We start from the raw sequence: 27,702 nt of genomic DNA, 5'->3' as shown, positions 1-27,702 counted from the left end.
GGCCCACCAAATCAAGGGATTAAGTGGTATCCCAACAATGGAACTATGAAACCAGTCTTCCTCCCCGAATAGGGTGGTAAATAACCTAATTAAGCACTATTTATAGCAATTAACAAATTCACAAAACTAAAATGCACGCTTCATATAATCTTGGACATTTGACACCTTGTTGGCCTCAAAATTGGCGCCCTTTTGGTATTTATTTAACTTAATTGAAGAAAAAGTTGAAGTACAATGGGATTCTTCCAATTCCTTTTGTTATTCCAACTTTCCTTGCTATCCAAAATAACCAGCAAATCTTCAATCTAATTTGCCCCTTAATTTGAGCGGTCAATTGGCCTTCACCTACTTTGATGAAGATGGAAACTGTCTCAAATTCATTGATTTGTTGGTCCCTCCACCTGAATTTGACTAAAAACAGCTTCAACCCTATTCAATCCAAGTCTTGGAGCTTCCAATTTCTGGCATGCTTCCCGAGGCTTTAGCTAAACCCTAATTTCTGTGCAGGTTAGGGTTTAGAGCGGAGAAATCTGAAATTTCTCAACCTCTAGTGATCTCAATGCCGTAATCTTCAGAGCAAGGCTATAGAAAGACTGGGAGATGAGACGCTGAGGAGTGAGAAAATTCAGACTTTCTTCGCAAAGAACTGAAGAAAAACTGTCATTTATTACTGCTGCCTTGTCTCGACAACTTGTAGATGCAAAGAACTGAAAAAAATTAATCATTTATTATTATTGCCCTGTCTCAACAGCCTGTAGATGTTGTCATCTGTTGTTGATTGGCCTTCTCCTACCCCTGATTGCCTCAGAAGGTCCTCCAATGGCTGCAAAACAGACCAACAGCATCTCCTCCCCCTCTCTTACAGGCTGAATATACTAAAATGCCCCTCTCCAACCTCTAAAGACGTTTTTCAATCTTATATGGGCATTTTTAACAAGTAGCAACCTTTCCAAATGGTTTTTTCAACATTATCCATAAATAAATATTAATTTTCTATCTTGAATGCTGAAAATTAATCTAATAATTATTTTGGTACCCTTTAAAAAAATCTAACTGACCAATAACTAAATTGTCTAGGCAACTTCCATTCCCAAGTATCTCTGCGCCATCTTTGACCATCAAATTGGCATTAAGTATCATTAAACGCCACTTCTCTAGTGTCACCAACTAACACTTATGGCCAAACGAATGACCTAGGCCAACAACTGGCACCAAATACCACCAAGTACCTGTGCAGCATAACTTATAGCAACTTTTGCCTTTGACATCCCATGATTTCCTCAAGTCCTAGGCTCGTAAATTTACTCTAACCCCAGTTATACCTCACATGTGCAACATTCACTTAACCATGTGATTAAAAATTAATCCACATGTTAAGTGAGATTTTAAAAATACATGTCTTCATGACATCCGCATCTTAGGATGTGATGAATTTGTCCATGTGAACAAGAAGAAGAGAAAGATGAAATTTGACTCGAAGTCCAAGAAGCTCATATTTGTGGGCTACAATACTACCACGAAGGGCTATCGACTCTATGACCCAAAGTCACGGAAGCTTGAGGTGAGCAAGGATGTGAACTTTGACGAGGCTTCAACCTTAAGGATCCTATCGATGGTTCTATTGCAGGTGATTCTTTGCCCTTAACTGACCCTCCCCCACCCTCAATTCCTCTACTTCCTTCCATTTTTCCTTCGACTCCTCCCCCTTTTCTCCATCGTCCACCTCGTCTTCCTTACCACCTTTGACGTATACAACTACTTCTTCTTCATCATATACTTCCACTCCTTGAGCCTCCCCTCCAGATCTTCTAGGGTTGATCAGCCGTTTGAGGGGAAGCCTTCTTCAAATGAGAAGGATTTATCTTCTTTTGGTAAGGGGGAGTCCCTTTCCCAGACAGGTGCATTACAAGTACTAGAGACTACTCAATCTCCCTCATAGCAAGATGAGCCTATTCAAATTCCTCATTGGTACTAACACTCATGCAAGATTCAAGTGTTTCTCGCTTTCCTACTTCTCCTACAGATCCACCCAAATCAGCTTGCTTATAGCCCCACGACAATAGTTCACTTTCGCAGTGTTATTCCCAGATCATTATGAATGTGTCTTTACATGAAGAAGGTTCATAAGAGTAACCTTCTTATTTTGTTACTATATATTGATGATATGTTGATTGTTGGGAGTGCTTGTGCTAAGCTAGATGCTTTGAAGACTTAGCTTAAGAAGAGCTTTCAGATGAAGGACATGGGATATGCCTCTTGCATACTTGGTATGTGAATTACACACAGAAGAGCTCGATTCTATCATGCATAATCAAACTTGAGAATTGGTTCCGGGTCCCCAAAAGCGGAAGGTGATAAATGTGAAGTGGGTCCATAAGACCAAGTACCTTGCAGATGGCTCCTTGGACAAGCACAAAGCTGGGCTTTTACTCAAAGGGCAAGTTTAGACTATTTTGAGGCTTTTGCACCTACAGCTTACATGTCTACTATTTAGCTTATTTTACCTCCTATAGCCCACCACCGCTGGCATGTTTATCAAATGGACATCAAGTCTATATTTTTGAATGGCGTCCTTCAGGAGGAGATTTATGCTTCACAACATCCAAGCTTTCTTGTTCAAGGGGAGAAGGACCATGTCTACACATTGAGGAAGGCCCTCTATGGCCTGAAGCAAGCTCCTCATGCTTGGTACCAGAGGATTGATCACTTCTTTCTATAGAGTGGCTTCCATCGATCAACTCATGACCCTAATCTATACTTCAAGGTTGAGGATAATAGGTGTGTTTTGCTCATCTTGCACATGGATGATCTTATCATTACAAGGAGCTCTACTCGAGAGGTTGATCGTACTCAAGATTTTGTGGCAGAAGTTTGACATGACAGATCTTGGGATCCTACATTTATTCCTTGGCTTGGAGATCTATCAGCTGACATAGGTCATTTTTATTTTGCAACACAAGTATATTTCCAAGCTTCTCTCAGAGTTTGGCATGGCTGATTGTCAGTCTATTTCTTACCCCATGGACCTTGATTCCAAGATTTTGGCAATCAAAGCTCCCTTTACAAATGCCACCTGTTAAAGATGTCTTGTTGGCTCCTTCATCTAGCTTATTTACACTCAGCCAAACATTTCTTTTGTTGTGGCACTGTTGTTTTCTTTCATGAAGACTCCCACTCAGGAGCATTGCAGAGCAGTCTTGCACATTCTTCGTTATTTACAAGGGACTAGATCCTATGGATTCATGTAAGGAGAGGGGGTTGCTCTCTCTAATTGGAGTGATTCTAACTAGGCAAGTGATGTGGATTCGCGCCAGTCCACTACAAGTTATGTCTTCTTCCTTGGATAGAGAGTTATCTCGTGGAGCAACAAGTAGTCGATTGTGGCCCTTTTTTCTATAGAGACTGAATATCGTGTCTTATGTTCTACAGCTATGTAGGCAGTTTGGCTTCACTGCATGTTGGCAAAGATTGGTTTTCCTCAGCCTGGACCTACGGAGCTATGTGTAGGCAACCAGAGTGTTCTAGCTCTGACAAAGAACCCTATGTTTCATGCTCGCACAAAGCACATCGAGGTTCAGTATCACTATGTTCGAGAGCAGATCGTGATTCTGAGTTAGCGGTGGCCTACTATCCCGTGGAGGATAATGCCACTAATCTCTTTACAAAGCCTTTGCCCCAAGCTTCTATGCTTCATCACATGAGGTTGTTGGATCTTTAGACACTCCCAGGATCTGAGAGGGGATGTTAACCTCCCTATGTTAGTTATGTCAGTCTATCAACACCTAGTTGTGAGATCTTATCATAGTCTGACGGAGGCATAGGAGCTCTAGTAGTTTGGGTACATTTTCTTTATTTGTCGGCTTCCTGTGTGCATTCCTAGACCAACTACTCCTTTCCATAGTTTGCCTACACCTATTGGGCATTGTCGTTATCATCTGGGATTTTTTCGAGGTCAACTCTATTTTTTCTGGCAATTTTCAATGAGCTAGCATTCAATGCTGGTTGACCAGCTTTTTTCACACCTACTAGTGCAGGTCGGCCAGATTTGGGCATTTATGGCTATTTATAGCCAGTCCTTCCACTTGGTAGACACATACACTCTTCAATATTCAATCTTCCCTTTGCAAGTGCGCACTCCAACTCTCCATGCTTAGTGTTGCCATCGTCATCAACTTGATTTGGTGCCCTCACTGATGCTTTGGGCTACGTGCAAGGATTGATCAATCCATCTCCATATTGAGCTAAAAATGCATTGATTTAAACAACCCCAAAACATGCTTAATTAATGAAGAAAACCTTTTATTTTAAAAAGAAACATGATCCTAGAGAGTTATTGGATCCCACATGCAAAACCCTAATTTGGATATCCCAAACTTTCTATAAATATGCATACAACCCACCACTCTCCTTTAATCACGTTTTTGTAGGTTTCAGGAGCAATAACTCGGCTGCCCACACACCGTTGGCGGAGAACATCGCGATCAAAGCTTCCACCAGTCATCCACTACCATTTGACACCTAATTCTAGCCTTCTTTGCATATTTGTTGTTGTCACCAAGTCCCAAGAGCTATCGCCTACAGTTGGGTACTCTCGCCTATAGTTGACATTCTCTCACCACTATCCGCTACATTTGCACCTAACAGCTGTTGTGCAGATTTTCTCTCTTCTCAAGTACCTGCGTTTTTAGTCTTTCTCTCTTCTGCAATACCGTCTACATCAAATCTAACCTTCCTTGGCTACGTTTGGCGGTGTTCAACACTTGAAGGTTGCCTTTGCTACGATTCGAGATCCGTTTGGAGTATAACATAATCTACAACTCATTACCTCTGCCTTGATCCCAGAGATACGAGAGTTCGAGATTCAATATTCACTACATAGTGTGTTTGCTACATGAGTACTGTATACTCATTATTCATTCACTTTATTATTCATTGTGTTCATTGTCTTTGAGTCACCCTAATTGTGTTGTTCTGAGTTTATCGGTTTGTGCTTTGTCGTACAATGGGTTTCATGCTTTTTGCATTTAGAGCATTTCTTCGCATGGTATCAGAGCTAGATACTCTTTGAGAAACCTCGGCCTTTGATCAAAATCTCATTTGCGAAAGCATGAACAACAAAAGCGCCATGCATAGGGCTCAACAAGAGGTTGAAGGTAAGTTTTCTCCTTTAGATTCGGTGCACAAAAGTAATGATCTTGCAGGACCTTCAAAATCTCCACTACGGACGGGCCATCCGCAATTTTCTGTTGGATCGAAAGATGCTCATCAAGATGGGACTCTTCAAAACAAGCTTTGGTTTGTGACTAATGAGGAAGACAAGTATTTCTTCAAGAACTCAAAACTAGGTAAGAAGCTAAAAGAAAACCTTGTAAGTATTCCTACCCTTCCTTTTCCTTCAAATGATTTTATTTGTCATGATCAATATAGAGTAGGTGCATCTTCATCTAGTGCATTTAATGGACAAAAGGAACCAACAATGTTTTCCACAACAACATCCATCACAAATCCATTTGAGCTCCCACCCATCCATCCCTCATCTTTCACTGCACCTTCCTTTTTGCTTCTATTAAGTGGACCACATCATCCACCATCATACACCACACCGAGGGGTTCTGCACATTTGGACACAGCCTTTAGGACCTCTACATACCCATTTGTGGGCGGTGCACCTGTGAGATGGAGGCTCAACCTCCCACACACACGCTTTCAAGCTTTCCCTCTGGAAGTGTACCCCAGACATGCTCGAGTGTGGATCATTTGGTACCGCAGTTTGACTAAATTGCATTGCCTACTCAACCATCCAATCATTCTGTAGTGCCCTAGCCAACATTAGGACAAGGCTATCATGTCCCAATGCCTTGACCTACACCTATGGTATCATATGGACCTATATCAGTTTTGGTACCTTCACAGCAATCGGCACTCTCATTGGACATCAACAGCCTATTTCTATCTATCCACCTTTACCACCTCCTCATTCTTATCCACTACCACCATGTTAGCAAATATGTCAAATCATGGCCAATTATGTGATTCTGTGGGCGAAGAGACTAGGATATTATCCTAATTTTTTAGGCATTTTTCTTGGCATTTTATGATGGTCATTTCAGAATTAATTGCTTGCCTATTTATTCAAGCTTCTTCTCCACATTTCTATACTGTCTCATATCTTGGTATATGGATTCCATTTCCCGAGTATTTCTTTACTTCTGAGTTCCTTGTGCGATGATCTTTTCTTTTGTAGTGTTTCTTTTTCTCTTTTCTTTGTCTCTTATGTACACCAATCTATTACAACAATTTTCCACACACTTCCATCACTGCATCCACTTCTGACACACCACCATCTTATCCCATATATCCATCTTCCCAAACACCTCATGGTTCTAGTTCCTTATCCACCAAGAATAACACTTGGGATTTGGTGCATTTGCCTAAAGGGTAGAAAGTGCGACCATGCAAATGGGTTTACAAAATGAAAATCACTTTTGATTCTTTGCCAAGGTACAAGGCACGATTGGTTGCTAAAGGGTACAAGCAAGAACATGAAACTAATTTTGATGAAATTTTTTCTCCTGTAGTCAAAATGACCACTTTGCAAACCATTTTGGGCTTGGTTGCATCATACAGATGGATGTAGAAACAGCTTTCTTACACATGGTGATCTGCATGAGGAGATCTATATGCACCAGCCTGAGGGTTTTGTTGCAAAGGGGAAAGAGCACATGGTATATAAACTCAACAAGAGTTTGTATAGGCTAAAACAGGCACCACGAGAATGGCATCATAAATTTGATACATTTATGCAATCTCAAGGATTCCATAGATCTCAAGTTGATCATTGCTCATACACAAAGAAGGCAACATATGGCAGCCTTCTTCTCTTGATTTTGTACGTAGATGACATATTGATTGGTCAACAGGGATGTTCATGCCTTGGACTCCTTGAAACAAAGCCTACACAGTAGCTTTGATATGAAGGACCTTGGCGATATTCTCATGAGTATACTTAGGGACAGACCGCAAGGTTTTCTCTATTTGTCATAGCAAGAAACAGAACCCCCCGGAACGGGGGGGAAACGCTTAGGATTGGGGAATGGGAACAGGGGGAACAGCACACACACACACACACACACATATATATATATATATAATTCAATCAACACATTGGATGCCCCAATTTGGAGATGTTGCAGCCAACGCCATGCCCCAAATCCTTGCTGAAAAAGCCCCAAATTTGGGGCAATGCTTGATCTGAAATACCCCAAAATTGGGAACATTGCAGCCAAGTCCAATGCCCCACATCATTGCTGAAAAAGCCCCAAATTTTGGGCAATCCTTTTGGGGACATTGCAGCCAATTCCATGCCCCAAATCCTTGCTCAAAAAGCCCCAAAATTGGGGCGATGCTTGATCTGAAATGCCCTAAAATTGGGGACATTGCAATCAAGACCAGTGCCCCAAATCCTTGCTGAAAAAGCCCCAAATTTGGGGCAACCCCTGTTCTGAAATGCCCCAAATTTGGGGACTGTGCAGTCTAATTCCAGGGAATGGCTGTTCCACATAGAGAACGGCTGCTAAAACGGCCCGAAACGGGGTTGGAACGGGTAGGAACAGGGTTGGGAACGGGCAAGAACGTTCCATGGGCGTTTCGCTGGAAGAAACATGCCGGAATGCGTTAATCCGTTCCTAAGGCCCGAAACGGGCATTCCCTGTTTCTATGGCTTCAGCTATTCGTAGCTTGATATATGCTATGGTTGCTACACATCCTAACATTGCATTTGCGGTGGGAGTGGTTAGCATGTACATGGCATATCCTAGCAAAAAGTATTGGAAAGTAGTGAAGGGTATCATGAGATACCTTAAGGACACAAAGGACTTGTGTATCTACATTAGGAAACAAAAGCCATCTGTTGTTGGCTTCACGGATGCAGACTATGCTGATCATCCTGACTGTAGAAAGTCTACTTCAAGATATGTGTTCACATTCACAAGGGAAGCAATCTCTTGGATATCCAAGCTGCAGAAGTGTGTTGCATTGTCTACTACAGAGGCAGAGTATGTGGCTGCCACTAACGCATACAAGGAGGCTTTATGGCTTTCACGTCTGGTGAGAGAGCTTGGCATTACAGAGGTTCTATTATGGAAGCACTAGACTATGCTCGAGAGACTAGACTAGATGCAAGATTTATTACAAGAATTCTGATTACAAGATAATCCCACGTAGGGGCACAAGGTACAATGATAGCAAGATACGGACAATCCCACCACCCGGGATCGTAAGTATAGACAGCAGGACTCCATAGGATATAAAGGATCCCACAACTCGAGACCATAGGTATGGATACAAGATATCAAAATTACAAAATCTCCCTCGACAGGGATGAACAAGGTACAAGACAGTACTAGCCAAGATCTCGTACTATGAGATTATGAGGTGACAAGACAACAGGAGTATAATGGAAGACAAGACAAGACTAGATACCACGACTAGACAAGAATTGAAACTAGAACTCGAAGTTACTTACTGGGAGACCTCAACTCCTTGAGCTCCCAAGACTGGCATTGGCAAGACTGAGGAGCTTTATGGCGAGCCCCTTCTTTTATAGGTATTGGAGGGCGGCTAAAGATCTTCTAGAATGTTCCATGTGTCAAAAGATGACATACCAACAAGACAGTAGGGTTTGCGAGGAGGAACATGGAGTGAACTCGGCAAACATGGAGAAGAGAAGAGTTGAGAGAAGACACTCTGATGAATGGAATGATGAAATTTTGAATCATGGAGTGAATGTTATACAAGGGAACAAGGGTGCCATAGCACAAGGAAGATGATGATGACAACCACGAACCACGAACCGCAATGTCCTTCTGAAGGGGTGTGAGGGTAGTGGAAAGGCTGGAGAGAAGTGATAGACTGAATGAATCAACCATAAGAAATGAATGAGAGTGGTCTATAAATAGGCACAGTCGGTCTAGGATGGCGCCCCTTTTTGGAGCTGCAAACCCTAAATGCAAAAACGCAAAAAACGCAAATTGCGGGTGAAGGGTTTCTCAACACCTCCTCTCAGGCCCAAAAAGGGGAACAAGAGAGGAGTGAGGTGGAGATAGAATGCTACATGTTGAAGAATACTCATGCAGCAAGTGCCACTTGGACAGTGTTCCTCATGAAAAAATTGTTCACTTGCCCAAGCACCCTAGTACAAAGATGATGAGAACATACAATACATAGGAGGAATGTCGGACTTTGTGTGGTGCCAAGAACCATAAGGATATGCCCATACTCGATCTCAATAGTTGACTCCATGTTGACCAAGTGACAAAGGCAATAAGAAGAGGAGGAAGAAGATGTAGAGGATCCCTAAGATCCAAGATTTCCACCTGAAAGATAACCTGCAGTAAAGAATAGTAGACAAAGTGAACTCGAGAACCCGAAACTCAACCTCGGGAGAGAAGCCACTAGCTCTGTGCATCCATACAAGAAGGAATACAAAGGCCTCGTCACCAAGTCGCAGCTGACCTCCAAGGCCCCGATCTAGGTAGATCCTCCGAATCAATAGGTGAGATGACCGATGGAAGGAAGCCAGCCCATCCAAGGGTAGAAGAAGGTAAAAGGCCTCCGCTAGGGTGTGCGAAGGATTGAACGATGGGTGGGGACACTCTTTGAAACTGGAGGAATAGAAGTCCCCCTTCTGAAGTCGTAGTAGATGTAGATGCCCCCTCGGAGGGCAAAGAAAGATCATCCCCCTCTGAATCCCCCTGTGAGGTAGATAGAAAATCCATGGATCACGGACTCCGAAATGTTTGAGGATGAAGAAAGTGCCGCCGATCATGCTGAAGAAGGTATCTGGGGTAGTGAAGGACGCCCAAAGTTGGCCTCTCGAATTTGAGTAGAAGAGGGTGAAGGGTGGGACTTAGACTGAGCAATGAGTGGGCAACAGTTACTATCTCTCACTGGAGCGGACTGGGTAGCTGAAGAAGAGGAAGGAGTTGAGTAGCCACTATCTCTTGAAGGAGAGGACTGACGAGGAGACGGTATCAAACAATCACTGTCTCTCAATGGAGCGGACTGCAAATCTGTAGGTTGTGGAAGCCACTGTACCTGAAAATATATGGGAGAAGACTACTGTCAGCATTGCGATGACCTCCAAGAGGTGGTAGCGCCAATCAATCCTCCATGTGCTCGAAAGAACTTAGTGCACATCGGATGCGTCTTATTGCCTTGAGCATAGTACTCTAATAGTCGATGCAAAACGATCTCTATAGCCCAAAAAGGAGAAACACCTGAAATCTGCAAAAACCTGAATTTGCAAAAACGAGAATATTTTCTAAATGGAGAGTGGTCAGCAATAGTCGCTCTGCTGTAAACAGCTGCAAACTGCAGGTGGAAGGCTGGAAATAGGTGCCAGACTGTACATGACAGCAAGGGACGGCTGAGACTGCGATGTTCTCCGTGAAAGGGGTGTGGGCAATAAGCTGAAAACGCCTAAAACTTGCAAAAACAAGATATTGATACAGTGGAAGAAGAAGAGAAGTGGATGCCGAACCCGCCACCAATCTTTGCATTCACTAGAGTGGAGGATCTTTGCCGCTGTTTAAGCAGATCCATCTCTAATACCATGTCAAAAGATGATATACCAACGAGATAGTAGGGTTTGCGAGGAGAATCACGAAGTGAACTTGGTAAACATGGAGAAGAGAAGAGAAGAGAGAAGAAACTCTGATGAATGGAATGATGAAATTCTGAATCATGGAGTGAATGTGACACAAGGGAACAAGGGTGCCATAGCATAAGGAAGATGATGATGACAGCCACGAACCACAAACCACAATGTCCTCCTTAAGGGGTGTGAGGGTGATGGAGAGGCTGGAGAGAAGAGGTGATGGATTGAATGAATCAACCATAAGGAATAAATGAGAGAGTGGCCTATAAATAGGCACAATCAGTCTAGGATGGCGCTCCTTTTTGGGGCTGCAAACCCTAAACGCAAAACGCAGAAACGCAAAAACACAAATTGCGAGTGAAGGGTGAAGGGTTTCTCAACACCATGATGACATCATTGATGATGTAGGCAATGACATGGCATATCTTCTAGAAGGTTCTATGATAACATGGCAAGGGTGGGTTCGCATGGTTGGCTCAAGGATGTCCTATTAAGGGTGCATTCGCATGGGGTATGGATTCATATGGCATGAGCAAGAATTAATCCGTACACTTGATCGTGGTATGTCTATGATCATTCCCTCCTCTAGCGACGAGTTCCACAAGGAGCGATTGGTGGTTTGATCCAAGTTTCGTTGGATTCCTCTTGTGAAATTCTTTAACTTTGAGAGGTGCTCTTTGAAGATATTGTACAAGTTTCCAAGTGCGATCATTGATGTCATATCCTTTCGAGCGAACAAGGTATTCCAATCGACCTCAGGGGATCCTCAAGTCTAAGACATGCTCAACCTCAAATTCTTCATGATCTTCAATCTAGACAGGTGGTGGGGGATTATTGGCAAGACTAAGGAGCTCTATGGCAAGCCCCTCCTTTGATAGGTATTGGAGAGCAGCTAAAGATCTTCTAGAATGTTGCATAGAGACATCATTGATGATGCAAGCAATGACATGGCAACGGTCAGTTCGTATGGCGTCTCGAGGATATCCTGTTAAGGGTGTGTTCGCATGGGATGTGGATTCATGTGGCATGAGCAAGAACTAATCCGTCCACTTGATCATAGTATATCCATGACAAGTTTCTATCCTTCACTATGATAGTCAGAGTGCTATCATGCTAGCATGGAATCCTATCTTTCATGCAAAGACAAAGCACATACAGGTGAAGTATCATTTTATCAGGGATGTACTCAATAGCAAGAGGATTGAGCTTGTCAAGGTACATACCGATGATAACCTTGCAAACCTTCTCACGAAGGGTCTTCCAGCAAAGCGGTTTGCTCATTGCCGCCAAATGATGGGGATTGGATAGTATATATGTATTTCAGCTTTGTACATACATAGACTTAGTTGATTCTTTCCTCTACCTTCACGCCCATTGCCTTTAGATGGGAGATTGTTGGGAATAAAGGCACGGTATGGTGTTCGGGTGTACACACACCCTTACAATTGTACTTTATATATATTATCAAAAACCTAAAGTGATACACTTCATCATTGTACCCACACATTGAGCGTAGTGCTCTCTTCCTCACTCTCTATTCTACACTCACTCTCTTTTTGCTAAGAAATTATTGTGCTTGTCTCGATCCTCGTGCACTCTTGACAACATGGACTCAACAAGAAAGACGACACCCCACCTTCACCTTCACCCTCTATGGTTTCTTCTATCCCAAATTTTAGTCTCATGACAAAGGAGAAGTTTCAAGAGTACTTGCATATCAAATAGTCGAACTTACACCCCTCCTAACAGCTTTGCAACTCTATCCGGACCAATTGGTGAGACTGGCCACCTCTCCAATCATGGAGAACATATGACATTTGGGATGACTAGCCACCCATCATCATCATCTCAAGAAGGCCCAATGTAAAGTTTACAGCCCCTTTGAGTCGTATGAAACGAAAGCCTCTCTCGTTTCTCCCTTTGGTATACAAGATTCGAATGATTTTATGTATGTAAACTTCAATAGAGAGAGCTCTTGAAGCAGACATCCTTCATCAAGTACATCTACATCTTCTATTTCATTTGAGCATGTGCGCCACTCTTCTCATCCCTCCCATCCCACACATCTAGCCCACACATCAATTTCCTCTCTTCTTTATTCCAAAACCTTGGATTACACTCCACAAATACTAGGAGTTAGAACCTCCATTTCTACTCCTAGCATATTCTCATTCTCTGCTCCATACTCCCACTTTCCTACCACCTCACATCACGGTGCATTGTTATAGGGAATGCCACCCTTTAACACTTTATCTTCCCCTTACCCTCAAGCCACTTTGCATCATGGGGCTTTCTTACAGGTAATGCCACCCTTTAACACTATTCCCTCAACCTTTCCGCAAGTGAGCACATCATTTACCACTAGGATGGCTCTGATGGGTGAATATCCCCCTCACTATCCCCAATCACACACATCCTTTGACCTCTTGGACCCAAGGAATTCCATCCTCTGCTTATGCTGCGTCATCACACTTTCCATGGGTCACTTTTATGAAGGGATTCCTATCCTCTGCTCCATGTATCCCTATCGCTCCACCATGGGCTCCTCACACGGTTACCATTTCCCAGCCTCATCAGTCCAAGCCCACATTCGGATCCAATGTGCACACTTCCTGTATGCATGGTGAGCACTCTGGGAATAATTCCCAAGTCACCATACACTCTGGGAATAATTCCCAAGTGTACTCCACTCCCCCACCCTACCTCATTACACATCTTATCCATCTCCTAACACTCACCACTCCTATTGCAACATCCAAGAATGCCTTCACGAATAAGACTCAATTTAACAAGTTGAATTTCACCACTTGGTCAAACTTCATGCAACAAGTGCTTGAATCTCAAGGACTTTGGAACCTCGTTGTTGGTCTAGAGGCTATGCCAGAACCTTAATTAGCTCACCATGATCACATTTATCAATGGAAAACCTACAATGCCACAACCAATGTTGAGTTAATGCATGGGTTGCTTCTTGAGTTCCACTCTCAATTACAACATTTTTCCCTCACATTTAAGCATTGGAGTCATCTCATTGACCACTATGCAACGAGGGATAGTACTCGATGTATCAATCTTGATTTTGAGCTTCAAGAGTTTTCCATGAAGAAAGGGGATGATCTAAAAGTCAAGTTTACCGAATATCAACAATTTCTCATGGAGTTTGCCACTACTGGCTCCCCAAAGTCAAATGATGATGAAGTCATGTTCTTCTTGAACAAGTTGCCCAACAAATACGTCAATTTCATCCAACACATTCTCTCATAACCTAGATTGCTGACCTTCTACAAGTTTGAGTGCCAATTCTTGCATTACGCAAGGCTGCAAGATCAAGTCCACAAAAAATTCTCCACATAGCCTTACTCAAAGCAAAGGGGGTTAGCTGCCTCTTCTTCAAGAGAAAGACCAACAATGGCAAGAACTCGCAAGATTCGAAGGTGTGCCAAACCAAGGATGACTCCCTTTCTTCACACGAAACCAAAGAAACAAAACCCATTTAGCAACAACTACCTAAGAAAAATAGGATTTGCGCACACTCCTTCGACTCTAGTAGTTGGTGGACATATGGCCCAGTAGCCTCAATAGACGGTCTCTTTTACTACCCCTAAGGTATTGTCTAATTCATCTACGAGCACTGATCCCATTGCACTTTACGCATCCATTCCACATTCACCTCCATCTAGGACCACCTCACTGTTAGCAGTCATGTTTGTCATGCCTTGTCATCTCCTACCTGTGAACCTCAGTCTCAAACAAGGACTTTTGGAGCTCTGACAAGTTTGTCTTATGTTTTGATGGGGGGAAACTACTCATTCTAGAGTGGCTATCTGGGTGCATTTCTTTTGTTTGTCAAATTCCAATGTGTTTTCCATGGGCAGTTTTTGCATTTCCCACGTTGTCTACACTTGCCGGACATTGTCCTTGCCAGTCAAATTTTTTGGTGGCCATCTAGCATTTTCTAGGCATTTATTATGCCACAACCAGCATTAACGACTGGTCAACAAGCATTTAGGCACGGTCAATTAAAGGGTTTTGTGGTTACTTACATCCATTCCCCACTTGGCAGTCATTCATATCATCATCTTTTTTCCTTCCTTGGCAGGTGTACACTCCACTTCCATCGTCTTCCTCCGTCTCCGGTGCTACCATCATCATTAGCCTAATCCAGTGCCCTCACTGACATTGTGGGCTGTATGCAAGGACTGATCAATCCTCCTTCTGAATTCAACATTTGTTCCTTGTTCAGTGCAGGTTTCTTTTCTTCTTCTCTTGCAAATTGTCTCTCTCTCTTCCTTTGTGTTCGAGTTCCTTCTTGCATTGCGCACTCTCACACTCACCACCTCATCAGGCATTTCTTTGGCAGAGCCCTGCTAATGGGCGTACACGATGGTGGCCACATCCTTAGATTCACTCCATCTTCACACTCTTAGGTCTTTAGGCTATTGAGTCATGCACATAGGATTTTGTCCTTAGATTTTCATTCTTAAGTCTTCCATTGTATTTACTCTCTCAAACATCCACATTTGCATCATTGCATTGTTCTTTCTGTTAGTTTTTTATTTTGGTTTTGTTTTCTTTTTTGGAGAATCTCACTTTTGACCTTTGGGCTTGCAGATCTTCATCTCTTTTGCATGGTTTTGTTTCTAGTGTAGAACTAACATGCAAAGTTTGCACTAGTCCTACTTGGGCTGGAGACTTGGGATGCACATTGTTCCATTCATGGTTTCATCATCCTAGAAGTTTTGCTCTTCTACCATTGCCCAGCCCACAAATAGACATGCACAGACTCACTCATGAGTTGACTAATCTACTAACAACCATCTTCCGAAGTTGAGATTCAAGCTTCCCTTGCCACTTGGTCAATACACAAGCCCTCTCCCAAGATCAAGTACGAGCATGTTCCACATACCTAGATGGTTGATTCTCCTTTGGCAATTCCAGCTACGGGATGTCAAGTCTGCCTTCATCATCAACTTCATTCTTTATCATGGCTCTCGGCACCACATGAAGATTGACATCAAATCCTCCTTCAGCATCAATATGCATAGTCGAGAAGAGGTTTCTACCCTTCATTAGTATTCACAAGTTCCAACATTGTCTTCAACATGGACCTCCCTTCCCTATTCTACCTAACCTTTGCATTGCATACTCGTACTCGTCTTTGTAAAAGAACACCTAGGCAAGTTAACAATTTTCCCACAAGAGACACTATCCAACTGGCACCTGCTGCATACGCATTCTCATCATGTAGCATTACTCTATGCATCTCATTGTCCAAAGTACCCTTGAGCAAATCTTGAGCTATTTCCACAGGCAGTTCTTTTACCACCTCTTTTACCACCTTACCACCACACCTCTATACTTCTTCACCCTTTTCCTTCATCACCAACACCCGATGGTGGTCAAGATAGCTTGTCTATTTTGTGATGTGATTGGATCTAACCATCTCTTTTCATTCTCCCCCTAGGGCACAATACTTGATAAGCTGCAAACAATATCTCCCAAAAAAACCACCAAAAAAAGAAAAGAAGAGGTTCAAAATGGTAACCGAGCAACCTTTGTCCAATACCTTGACCTCTTTGTGGTAAATGTTTGGGCTCCTAATGTAAGATAATCATCACCTTTGTAGTCTTGGCAGGCCATTGGGCAAGCGATGTGCACCCTATGTCCAGTGCCTTGCTTGCTTTGGGATGGGACACATCAAGGTGATTATGGGTTTGGGCTATGCTTATAATATCCCTTTTTGGCTGAAGGGGGATGTTGAGTTTAAAATTGCATTATAAACTAATTAGCTGTTTAAAACAGCTCCAAAACATGTAAATTATCCAAGGCTTCATTAAACAACGCACGTTTCTAGAGAGCAAGTGTCCCATAAGCCAAACCCTAACTTGGGAGGATTCACTCATCTAGAAATAGATAGGCTGCCCACAACTCACTCTTATCCCTAGTCTTTCAAACTCAACTTTCCTTCCAGCGGCCATCCAGCCCATCATGACAGCTGCCACATCATCAACAGCCCCTAGTGCCCTGTGCCTACTGATTCTAGCTGCTAGTGACCAATTTCTGCCTCTCCTAACAGCTATGTTTACAATTTGAACAAGCCACCCTGCTGTAGTGCTTGCTACAACTTGCGTATACTGCAATGCAAGCCCAGTCAGCATCATCTTCTTCCTCCAACTATCACCCAGCCCAACTTGCTGCCGATGATTGGCTGCAATCATCTTCAAGCAGTTTGATTGCTGTGTTTACCAGTTCCAGCCCCAAAAACTACTGCGTCTTGGTTTCCAGCCTGCTGCCCTTCCACTTTCAGCCTCATCTCAGCTCCGCCTAGTGGTTACAACAATTGGGATCTATCTCAAGTGGATGACACATCGACCCTCCCTCAGCCTGCTCCCTTGAGCATCTTATATACTCTTTCCTTGATTTACAGCATTTATTCATTCACTTCAGAGTTATTTTTCTTCTCTATTTATGTTTGCATTTGTGTTTTGTGTTTTGCATTTTTGCATTTGTGTTCAAGTTTTGTATTTCAATTGTGGTCGTACACTTAGTGTTTATCTTTCTTCTCTGTTTATGTTTGAGTTTGAGTTTTGTGCTTTACGTTTTTGCATTTGTGTTTGAGTTTTGTGTTTCAATTGTGGTCGTGTACTTAGTGTTTTCTTTTGCAAACCCTAGCATACCTCCACACCTGCCCTAGTTGTTTGGCACCTCAAAAACAAATATTCAACCAGCTCGGCCTAAGCAATAGGAGATAGAGATAAATTCGAGCCTTGAACTACATCAGTTTTTCCCTCAAGAATTGCACTGTAATTTTCAAGTCAAGCCACTGGTCACTTCAACCATTAATATGCGTGACAAAGGTTCCTCCAAGCTGAAAATTTTATCAAGGGAGGGTAAGAAATTAAGGGGTGGGATGGAGCTCCAGATTTTTGGGCCTAATAATGCTAAAAGTCGTTTAGAATATATTTTACACTTACAACCTTGTACTAAACCTAATTTGCTCTTTCAAATTTAAAAAGCAAACGCATTAAATCTTTAGATGCAGAGCACATCCACAATGGCACATTACAGAAAAACTTGCATTTTGTCCATGATATGTTTAAAATAATGAGAACTCCAACCCACAATCTCAAATGAGCCCACAGGTCTTGAGATGTCCTGAAAACTGGTAAAAGTGCTTCATTTACTGGTCTCTAAATAAGATAACTTCCCATTAGTTACAGCTCCTCTCCCCACTCTTTTAAAAGTGTGATATATAGCAAAAAAGACAGGGTTCGACGTTGCTTATCCACTTTTGACCATGTGATATGACCCCAGCTTGACTTACAACTCTAACCATGACCAAATTCTTGCCTTGTGTCAGCAAAATTTGACTAAATCAATTTGAAGCAAGAACTACACACTCTTTTGAGTCCATGATATACATATAGCAACTAGACGGGATTCATTATTTTTATCCACTTCTGACCAAAGGAAGAAGAGCACAAAACCCACACCACTCTCGCAAAGAAAACACTGCCACAGTGATTCACTTTTAGATAACGAAGCTTTTCTTCAACTTTAGCTCATCTTCGGTACACCCAGTTGCAGGCATTCCAGGTAAAAGAGAAAAGGCACTTACACATTAACTTGCTCAGCAAATTCAAATAGTGATTCTAGTTGGCGCTTCAAAGCAGTCACCTCCACCCTTAGCTTCATGTTCTCCATTTTTTCCCTGGTACATACTTCCTCCAGCATTGCCATCTTGTGATCCTCAAATTTTCCATCACATGAAACATCGAGTATTTTGCCTGACAAATCTCTGAAACCCATATCCATCTTCTTTACTTCTGCAACTGCCTCAGTCCTGACTTCGTCCTCAGCCAAAACTCTGCAATGCACATCTTGTGACTGCAATATTGAGTTTCCAGTAGAACGCATGGCTTTATCCACTTGATCACCTTCTTGCAATCCTTCAGGGAACTTATTTTGCATGCCCATACGTAAGTCACAACTTCCTTGTTTCTTTGGAGACTGGCCTGGCCTCTGAACAACATCAACTTGTGGCTTCTTCGGGACTCTGCGGTCAGAGATGTCTCCATCAACTTGTTCACATTCTTCTAATCGTCCTGCTTGCTGACCTGAATGATTGGCACTGACACCAGAGTCCACTCTGTATATGTCATCACTCTCTTGTTTTCTCTTATGCCTCCCTGTACTGTGACTGAAATCCTGCATCTCTCTTGACTCCCGCTCTGTAATCTCATCGTTAATGCAGTCCAAGCTTGAATCTGTTTTGCAAGGTTCTGCCCCCCTGTTTCCAAGCAGGACATCATAATGATTCCCCATCCCTCGTGTTTCTGGATGCCTCGTAAAAGGACTGTTCCCAGAACCCCAGGGAGTCACAGACTCATTGATGTCTCTCATTGTTATGCTCTCACCCGCTAAACATGAAACTTCTTTGCAGAATGAACCTTCCAGCCTCTGTCTCTTTGCCCTACTAACCACCTCTACTTCAGAAAAGCTTTGTTCGGACATAATTATGCAGCTTCCGTACACACAGAATCTGGACATGCATAACCTTTCTTAAGCAGCCAGCCACAGTCCATATTACTGCTTTTCAGCTACCCAATTCCATGCGGCCTGTCCCGAACTAATGGCACTGATCATGAAGCATTCACATCAGAATTAACCCTCAAAGCGACAAGAAAACTCAGCGGGCCGAGCCTGTTATTAAAAACCTTAATCGAGACAAAATGTAGAGAGAGAAAAATCACGGAAGGAGCCAAAATACGAGTGAAAGAAAATGTGGAGCATTCTGATGCATAGATTAGAATTGCAGGCAGAGCGAGCCAAAATAGAGTGAAAGAAATCATAGAAATTGGCCACGAAAGAAGGCAGAACGGAGATGCCGTCTTTGAAGCTGAAAACGAAGGGGACGCTCGAAAACAGGAAGAAATCGTAGACGTAAATAAACGAGGAACCACGAAAAGCAGGCAGCAGGCGTATCCGCGTCTGCGAAGCTGAAAACGAGGGAGCGCAACTAGGAGGAGGTAATCACCTGACAGTGTATTGATCTAAGTCAGCAGGAAGTCGTAATGCAGGTCGATGCAGACGAGAGGGACGGCCGCCATGGATCAGCGAAGTCTCTCCCTCGTGCATGCGTCTGAAGCTCGGTCGAGTAGGCGAAAAGAAGGCAAAGAAGAAGAAGAAGACGACGACAACGAAGTCGGGAACTTATTCTTCCAAGTTCCGGCTACCGACCTTCAATTTCTTTTTCGCGGCCCTGTATCAACAATGTAATCATCATTCATCCCGGTCTCTCGTTTGTTTACAAAGCAATTTTTCAAAGGTTGGAAAAGAAGCTCATAACTCTTGGAGGCAGACTTTCAAAATTGATAGACACTAGGGTAATAGGTAGCTCGTTTGCTCACACTTCACATGGCACTAACAAAAACAGTGTTCGCCCTACATCGCAATGTGACTGTCGTTATATGTAACATTTGGTCGTATGTTAGTTCTGTTGTGATAATTTATTATTTTATCGCTATACAAATAAGAGGTTATTTGTTTATTTATGTTGTGGGTTTTCATTCGTGTATTTTGTCTTAAAGCTGTGACTCGTTACACATGTAAGACTGCATGTCACATTGGTCGCACTGCACCTGGTAGATAGATGGCAAAGAAACTATTGTGTTTTGTGTTTTTAGTCAGAAAAACATTAGACAAAGTTATGCAAATGCATTTATTTTTATAGTTATCAATGGAGGCATTTTTGTGTACGGTAAGTAGACAAATAAAAAATCACAAAATAAATTTAAAAATAACATCTTGCTTTCATAGCAACAAAATATTACATTATTCTAACAAGTTGCACCTCACATGTCAAAATGCTCAAATGCAACAAGGTAGTAAGATAGAAACCAAAGAAGATTCGTGCACACATATACTTCAAATGTCATTTTCGTTGAACTTTTCTTAGTAATCTTTTAAAGTGTTCATAAATTAATCCATATCATAAGAGCTCTGCATATATAATCAAGCACATAATGAGCACTTCCAAGCCATGCAAAGCTTAATTTTTGAAAAATGGCCTACAAATTGCAGTATTGAAAATTTATCGTCATCCGCCATGCAACATGCTACTTTTGAAAGAGCTCTCTCTCTCTCTCTCTCTCTCTCTCTCTCTCTCTCTCTCTCTCTCTGAGCATGCTGGCAGAGAGAGTGCATGCGCGCACCCGGACAGGCAGGGTTCAGACGGGCATTTTCTACCATAGACCACATCTTCACTCTCCGTTGTTTGATCGACCAGACACGAGTGAAGAAACAGAGATTGTATTGTTGCTTTGTGGATTTCCGCAAAGCCTTTGACACGGTTCCGAGAGAGAGGCTTTTCAGACGCCTACTTGATCTGGGGGTGGATGATGACATGATGTGGGGTATTTATGCACTATATGAGCGGGTTACTGGCAGAGTCAGATGTCCGGGAGGTATATCAGATCCCCTTGTGAGCACCATTGGTGTGAAACAAGGATGCCCACTCTCACCGACTCTATTTGGGCTATACATTGATGAGATAGCAGAGTTTATTCAGCAGCGAGCCGGTGGAGGTATAGATCTCAGTGGAGCCACAGTTCATATCTTACTATATGCAGATGACATTGTGTTGGTCTCAGATTCAGCTCAAGGATTACAGCAGCATTTATTAGCATTGGATGATTTTTGCGTACAGAGAGGCATGACAGTGAACCTTGGTAAAACCAAGGTTCTTATATTTCATACATCAGCTCAGATACGCAGACAGAGTATTTTCATGGCAGCAGGAGGGAGTATTGAGGTCACTGGATCATATGTATATTTGGGAGTCACCTTTACAGCAGCTTCAGGGATTTTCTCGATGACACAGGCAGCTCGTGACCGCCTCACTAGAGGATACTCAGCATTGGCTCTTATGGAGCGACAGTGTCATCAGGCACATTTCCAGGAGCCCCGCACCAAGGGGTGGCTCTTTAATACTCTAGTCACTCCAGCAGCACTGATGTATGGAGCAGCTATATGGGGGCCAGGCCTTGCCGATTATGTATGGACATTAATGGAGAGACCTCGGGTGATCATGATATCTAGATTGATTCGCATCAAGGCCTCAGTCCCACATGACATTGTGCGAGCAGAGCTTGCCACGCCGCCTATGCTAGTAGAGGCACTATTTCAGACAGTCTGCTTCCTACACAGATTTCAGGATATGGACAGAGATCGCATTGCATACAGAGCATATATGGCATCTCAAGAGATGGCTCAAGCGGGGGATACCACATCATGGTATGCACAAACTAGAGCTTGGTTTGACAGACATGGGCTGAACATTGATAGACTCCCACTTCTTCTATATGATACTCAGGCTCCCACTTACACCCTCTCTCTCTCTCTGAGGAACAGAGTCATCAGACAGGAGATATGGCATATTTATATACAGAGGACATGGGTCAGCCCTGCACAGCCACTGCCATCGAAGATGGCACATTATTATACACAGTTCTTGAGCATATCAGAGCGGGGATTCATAGAGATTCCGAGATATATGCAGATCTATATGCCACATCGATTGAGAGTTCTTATTGGACAGCTCAGGGTATTATCACATCAGCTTATGATTGAGAGTGGCAGAGCCAGTGGCATCCCACGGGAGGAGAGGATATGCCCCCTTTGTAGATCAGAGGTGGAGAGTGAGGAGCATTTTGTTCTCAGATGCTCGGCATACTCAGAGTTGAGATCTAGATACACATTGAGCAGCTCACTTCAAGGATGTATGACTGATATGGATTAGAGATCATTTGGCCGTTTTCTGGGAGAGGCATGGCACATTAGAGAGCAGAGCACACAGTGGGTCCCAGTCAGAGAGGGGCCCACCCAGACGACTATTACACAGTTCTTTCAAACAGACAGAGTGAGAGCTACTGTACCAGCCTCCAACCAGACCTCCGGGCTCACACTACGGCAGGCTGAGGACCAGCGTACCCGACGCCGCACGAGGATCCGTGGGTTTCAGACCCCACAGCCACACCGACAGGAGATCCGGAGGATTCTTGATCTACATCGACAGCAAACTAAGATCCAACGACACTCGACACACTGGATCTCAGACCTCCAGTTTGCTTTTTCTCCACCGCCGATGTACCACATCCTGCATCCAGGAGGGATCACCTGCTATTAGCGACTTCAACGACTGCTACTACATCCCAGGATAGTATATCTCCCTGCATCTGTTACATATACACATCGCACCACTTTATCACAACCGACAGTTGTTCCCCTATCACAGCCGACATTTGTTCCCCTTTTGTAGCCATTATCTGGAGTACCAAAGCTACATACGCACATACACATACACGACACTTATCACACTCACAGCACCGTATTTTCAGTTTCCAGTTTTTAGCTTTTCATTCAGCACTTTTATTTTGGATAGCTGGACCTCATCAGTTGTATCACAGTTTGTCTCATAGACCAGTTTTGGTCTTTAGAAGACGTTAATATAACTTACTTTCTCTCTCTCTCTCTCTCTCTCTCTCTCTCTCTCTCTCTCTCTCTCTCTCTCTCTCTCTCTCTCTCGTGTGTGTGCGTGTGCGTGTGTGTGTGTGTGTGATAAAGATTTGTGCGAAGCATTGATGGCAAGTGGATCCAAGGCATAACATCAATGCTTCTAAATAAAGAGATTATGCCTTGGATCCTTTTAGTTGTTATCATCATGAGCACCTACATTACCAAGATGGCAAGTGGATTAAAGACTCAAGGAGTGGTAGCAAGTTGCCAAGGATGTGGCCCACATAGTTGCCAATAGACTTTTATGATGGTATAAGGAACCGTCTTCTAAATTTGCTTGTTCATGTAGTGAATGTAATTGTTCCATGTGGATAGATGCCAGCATATTTGAAAATGCATTCACTATTCATGACCTTGTGTTGTATAAGGGGACCCATCAAAGCCAATAGAGAAACCTTCCAATAGTATCTAGATGCCAATGGGAGTTTACATATCAACCACAGGCATGGATAGCCAAGGGGCCCATGACTCAAGGGAAGTAATCGTACTACACAAGGAGAAGTTGTAGGGGGTGATGCAATTTTTAAGGGAGACGACAAGTTAGGTACAATTGGATCATTGTCGAGACCAAGGACACTCACATGCATGCGCGTGTACATCCCTCAAAGTGTCACTTTGCTCTAGCCACCTTAGATATGCTACCACATAAGATGAGTCACCGTGCCTTCCTATCTTTGCAATCTCAAACCTAGTAGACATACTATTGTTGGTGATGCTTGCACTACCAACCCACCAGTTTGTTTGCTTATTTAGAGGGGCATTTTTACATTGAATTACTCACTCACCTTGAGATTGTCACATGCTACCAACTTGAGTGAGAGTCCTTGCACCAACTACCCTAAGCAGCGATAATGAAGGTCACACCTAAATTCGCTCGAGTTGGATTCACAAGTACATCAACTTGGGATGACCTCTTCCCATACCTGGAGTTGAGTCCTCTTGCCTCGAGTTCAACCCTCAACTTACCTTGAATCCTATTGCTACCTACTCTAACTTGAGTTCTATCCCCACATACTTGAGTTGAATTGGTCTACCACACTACCTCCAAGCACACTTACATTGACTACCTTGAGCTACATGTAAGCTCTACCCTACCCTAAGTCCCATTTAGCTAACCCACCCCTACCTACAACATCTCACTCACCTATCCACTATCTAACCTACTCTAGCTCCACTACCCTATCTACTCCCACTAACCTCACCTACCTTGAGTATCACTAACCTCACCTACCTTGAGTACTACTAACCACACCTACCCTAAGTTCCTACATCTACTTACCCTGAGCTCCTACCCTACCATCTATCCTGAGTTCTAATATCCCTTTTATGTTCAGTTACACTACCATTTACCCACCTCAAGTAACTCTATTCCAAGTACACCCCTAGTTTGCTCCACCTTCCATACATCTATCCTTAGCACCACTACCCCACCTACTCTAACCAACCCTCTTACCCTAGCTCTATACCTCACCCTGAGCTTTGTACCTCACCCCAAGCTTCGTACCCTACCTCACTCACATGAGTGAGTTACATCGCTTATACTACCTCGATACCCATTACCACTATGAGATTGTTACCTCGAGGATAGCACCATAGGGTGTTTAAAACCTCGATGGTTACATCACATGCGTATCTTAATCAATTGAGAATTAACAATGAATTATTGTTTGAGATATTAGATTATCAGTATAATGAGAACTTAGGCTTGGTTCACTACAATATCATTCGTGCATGCTACCTCCTATGCCACTCTCGGAGGGGTTTTTGTCGAAAGGTCGTATCCACGGGGGATCAAAGATAGAAGGAAGTAGAGATAGGAGATGGAAGAGAAGAAAAAGAATAGACAAGAGGTAAACACGACAAAGACAAAGCACAATGAATTGAATCAATATGTATTGACTGAACCTGAAATCCTTTGTCTGGCACTACTTAGAAGTAATCTCCAGGCATTAGATCTCTTGGAGCTCCTTCATAGACCAAAAACGTGCATTAAAAATAACAGCTCCTTCTCTGCTGCTTAGAAACCAAATCTAATGGCTTTGTTGGCTTCGAAAGGGAGGTAAAACCCTAGAACACTTGATCCAGAATTTCCTAGTTCACTCCTTCTTCTTCTTCCAGTTCAAAGTGCGATTTTCAGCCTGTCAACAGCGATCGTGACGTGCGTGATTTCGCCAATCTTTCTTTTCTATGAAAATCCCATAGTTGGCTGAAAAAGCAACTTGCTTTTTGCATGCCATCCTAATCTAGAATATTTTCTAACTTTTTCGGATTTTTACAATAAATAATATCAAAAAATGCTAAAATTATCCAAAAATCTAGTATTTTTGGACCATTCATGCCACTCGCACTAATACTAATGACTCTAATCACATTGACTCTCTACATCAATAAGAAAGCTGAATGATAATGTACTCTAGAGTTTTTCACATCGGTAGTGGCATGACACTGCTCCCATGTTTCTTTGCTTTAGGGCCATCATCCATGAGCTCTACAACTTTGTCACATGTTCCACTCTTTATGCTCTTAAATGTCTTGAAAATGTTCCACATGCCATAGCATCCTCCTTAACCTACTACTTCACATTTAGCAAAACAAGTGACCTCATACTTTGCTCCTTACTAATCCAATGAAAATTCCTTAAACCCAAATTAAAACAATGATAAAAATCTGACCATGGAATCATTGTCTCCTATGTTGTTTGAGTCACAATCTTCCACAAGAGAAGTTTTGGACCTGTATATGATACCATAGCCAAGAGTTTCCTTCAAGTATCTAAGCACCCACATCCTAGCTTTCCAATGACTCTGATGGGGCTTGTTTGAGAACATGCTCAAAACACCAACAACAAAACTAATATCTAGCCTAGTGTTGCATAAATAAATGAGACTATTGACTAACCTCCTATAGATGTATCCTAGCCTCCATAGGTGTAACTAACTTATTGCAATCCATAATGCCAAATGCTCTCAAGATATCCTATTCATGATTCTTTTGAGAGATGAAGATCTTTCCTAGCTCTTGCCAAAGTTCCCAAATAATAGTGTACTAAGCCTAGTCATTTCAAACTTGGAACTCAAAGACTTTTGAGTATGGTAGATTATATCTTCATAGTCACCTGTAATAAGAAGGTTGTCCGCATATAGGACAATCACTCTAGACTTTTGACCATCCATGTAAAGACACAAGTTAGCACATGAGGCACATCTTTTGAAGTTTAAGCTTAAGAAGAACTTATCTATTTATTAGTATTAGACTCTAGGGGCTTGTTTTAGTCGATACAATGCCTTTTTCAACTTACAAACTTATTTCTTAGCATGAAGAGCCTCTAAATCCTAGTGATTGAGCCACATACATTTCCCCCTTAAGATCACCATTCAAGAGCATAGATTTAACATCCATTTGGTAATTTGGCCAGTTCTTGTACGTAATCATTGCCAATATTGTGCAAATGGTGGTCATTGGAGTAGTTGGTGAAAATGATTCTTGAAAATCAAACCATTCAACCTTTGAAAATCCTTGCATAACCAATTTTTCATTGTAGTTTTCTAAGGTTCCATTAGGTGTGAACTTTGCCTTCTAGACACATTTGGTGCCAATAACCTTCCTCTCGGCCAACTATTCCAATAGCTCCCAAGTAATCATCATGTTGCCATACTTAGCTTGCATAGCAATCTTCACATTGGATCTACAAAAAACGTTTTTTCCAAGTTATCTATGGTATTGATGAGATATTGACTATGTGATAAGAAGCCTTTCTTTGCTATGGTATTGATGAGATATTGACTATGTGATAAGAATCCTTTCTTTGCTCCTCTATTCTCTATGACCTTCTTGGTCCATTTGCCTTTTCCTCAAAATATTGATGATATTGACTATGTGATAAGAAACCTTTCTCTGCTCCTCTATTCTCTATGACCTTCTTGGTCCATTTGCCTTTTCCTCAAAATATGTAGATAGGATTATTTTGATCATAGAGTTACTTCATGCATAACGCCAATGGCTTTTCAAGTGGTATGATGTCAAGTTGGTGAACTTTCTCTATTGTTATCCAAAGATGATGCTTCCTCCACCTTAAGGATATGGATAACTCTTAGGATAGGTTCATAGTGAGCTATTTCTTTGCTTGATGACAAAGTGAAAAAACTTACTTTTTTCTCCATTGTACATGGTTGTTTCTTGAACATCACATCGCACCTTATTGTGATCTTCTTTGCCTCTTGTCACACAATTAATAAGCCTTTTGTTTACCATGATAATCTGAGAGGGTACATTTGGTGTTTTTTGGTTTTAACTTGTGTTGACTATCCTTTTGAACATATGCATAACATTTATATCCAAAAGTTTTGAAATGTTGAGGATGTGGATTATAGTATTAATATCTTCAGTCCAAAACTGGTTAGATAACCACTTGTCCTTAAGCTTGTACCTTGCCATTTCCATAAGAATGCAATTTAATGTTCAACAATACC

At 42.4% G+C, this 27,702-nt stretch overlaps 1 protein-coding gene across 1 annotated transcript in view; it reads right to left on the bottom strand.

The window, feature by feature from the left end:
* The window catches only part of LOC148014658 (uncharacterized), an 87,611-nt gene extending 67,712 nt beyond the window's left edge, over positions 1-19,899 (bottom strand). The window contains exons 1-2 of the mRNA XM_087666363.1: positions 19,695-19,899; positions 18,276-19,295 (exon numbers count right to left, since the gene is read on the bottom strand). Coding sequence (XP_087522489.1) covers positions 18,276-19,207 — 932 coding nt within the window. The 5' untranslated portion in view covers positions 19,208-19,295; positions 19,695-19,899. The remainder of the gene's footprint in view (positions 1-18,275; positions 19,296-19,694) is intronic.
* Between the last annotated feature and the right edge of the window lie 7,803 nt (positions 19,900-27,702).

Source organism: Lygodium microphyllum, chromosome 25 (assembly GCF_053477565.2).
Source record: "Lygodium microphyllum isolate KBCC chromosome 25, Lygodium_microphyllum_v1.1.10, whole genome shotgun sequence".
Lineage (NCBI taxonomy): Eukaryota > Viridiplantae > Streptophyta > Polypodiopsida > Schizaeales > Lygodiaceae > Lygodium > Lygodium microphyllum.
The sequence above is the reverse complement of the archived record's forward strand: the minus strand, read 5'-3'. Positions and strand labels throughout refer to the sequence as shown.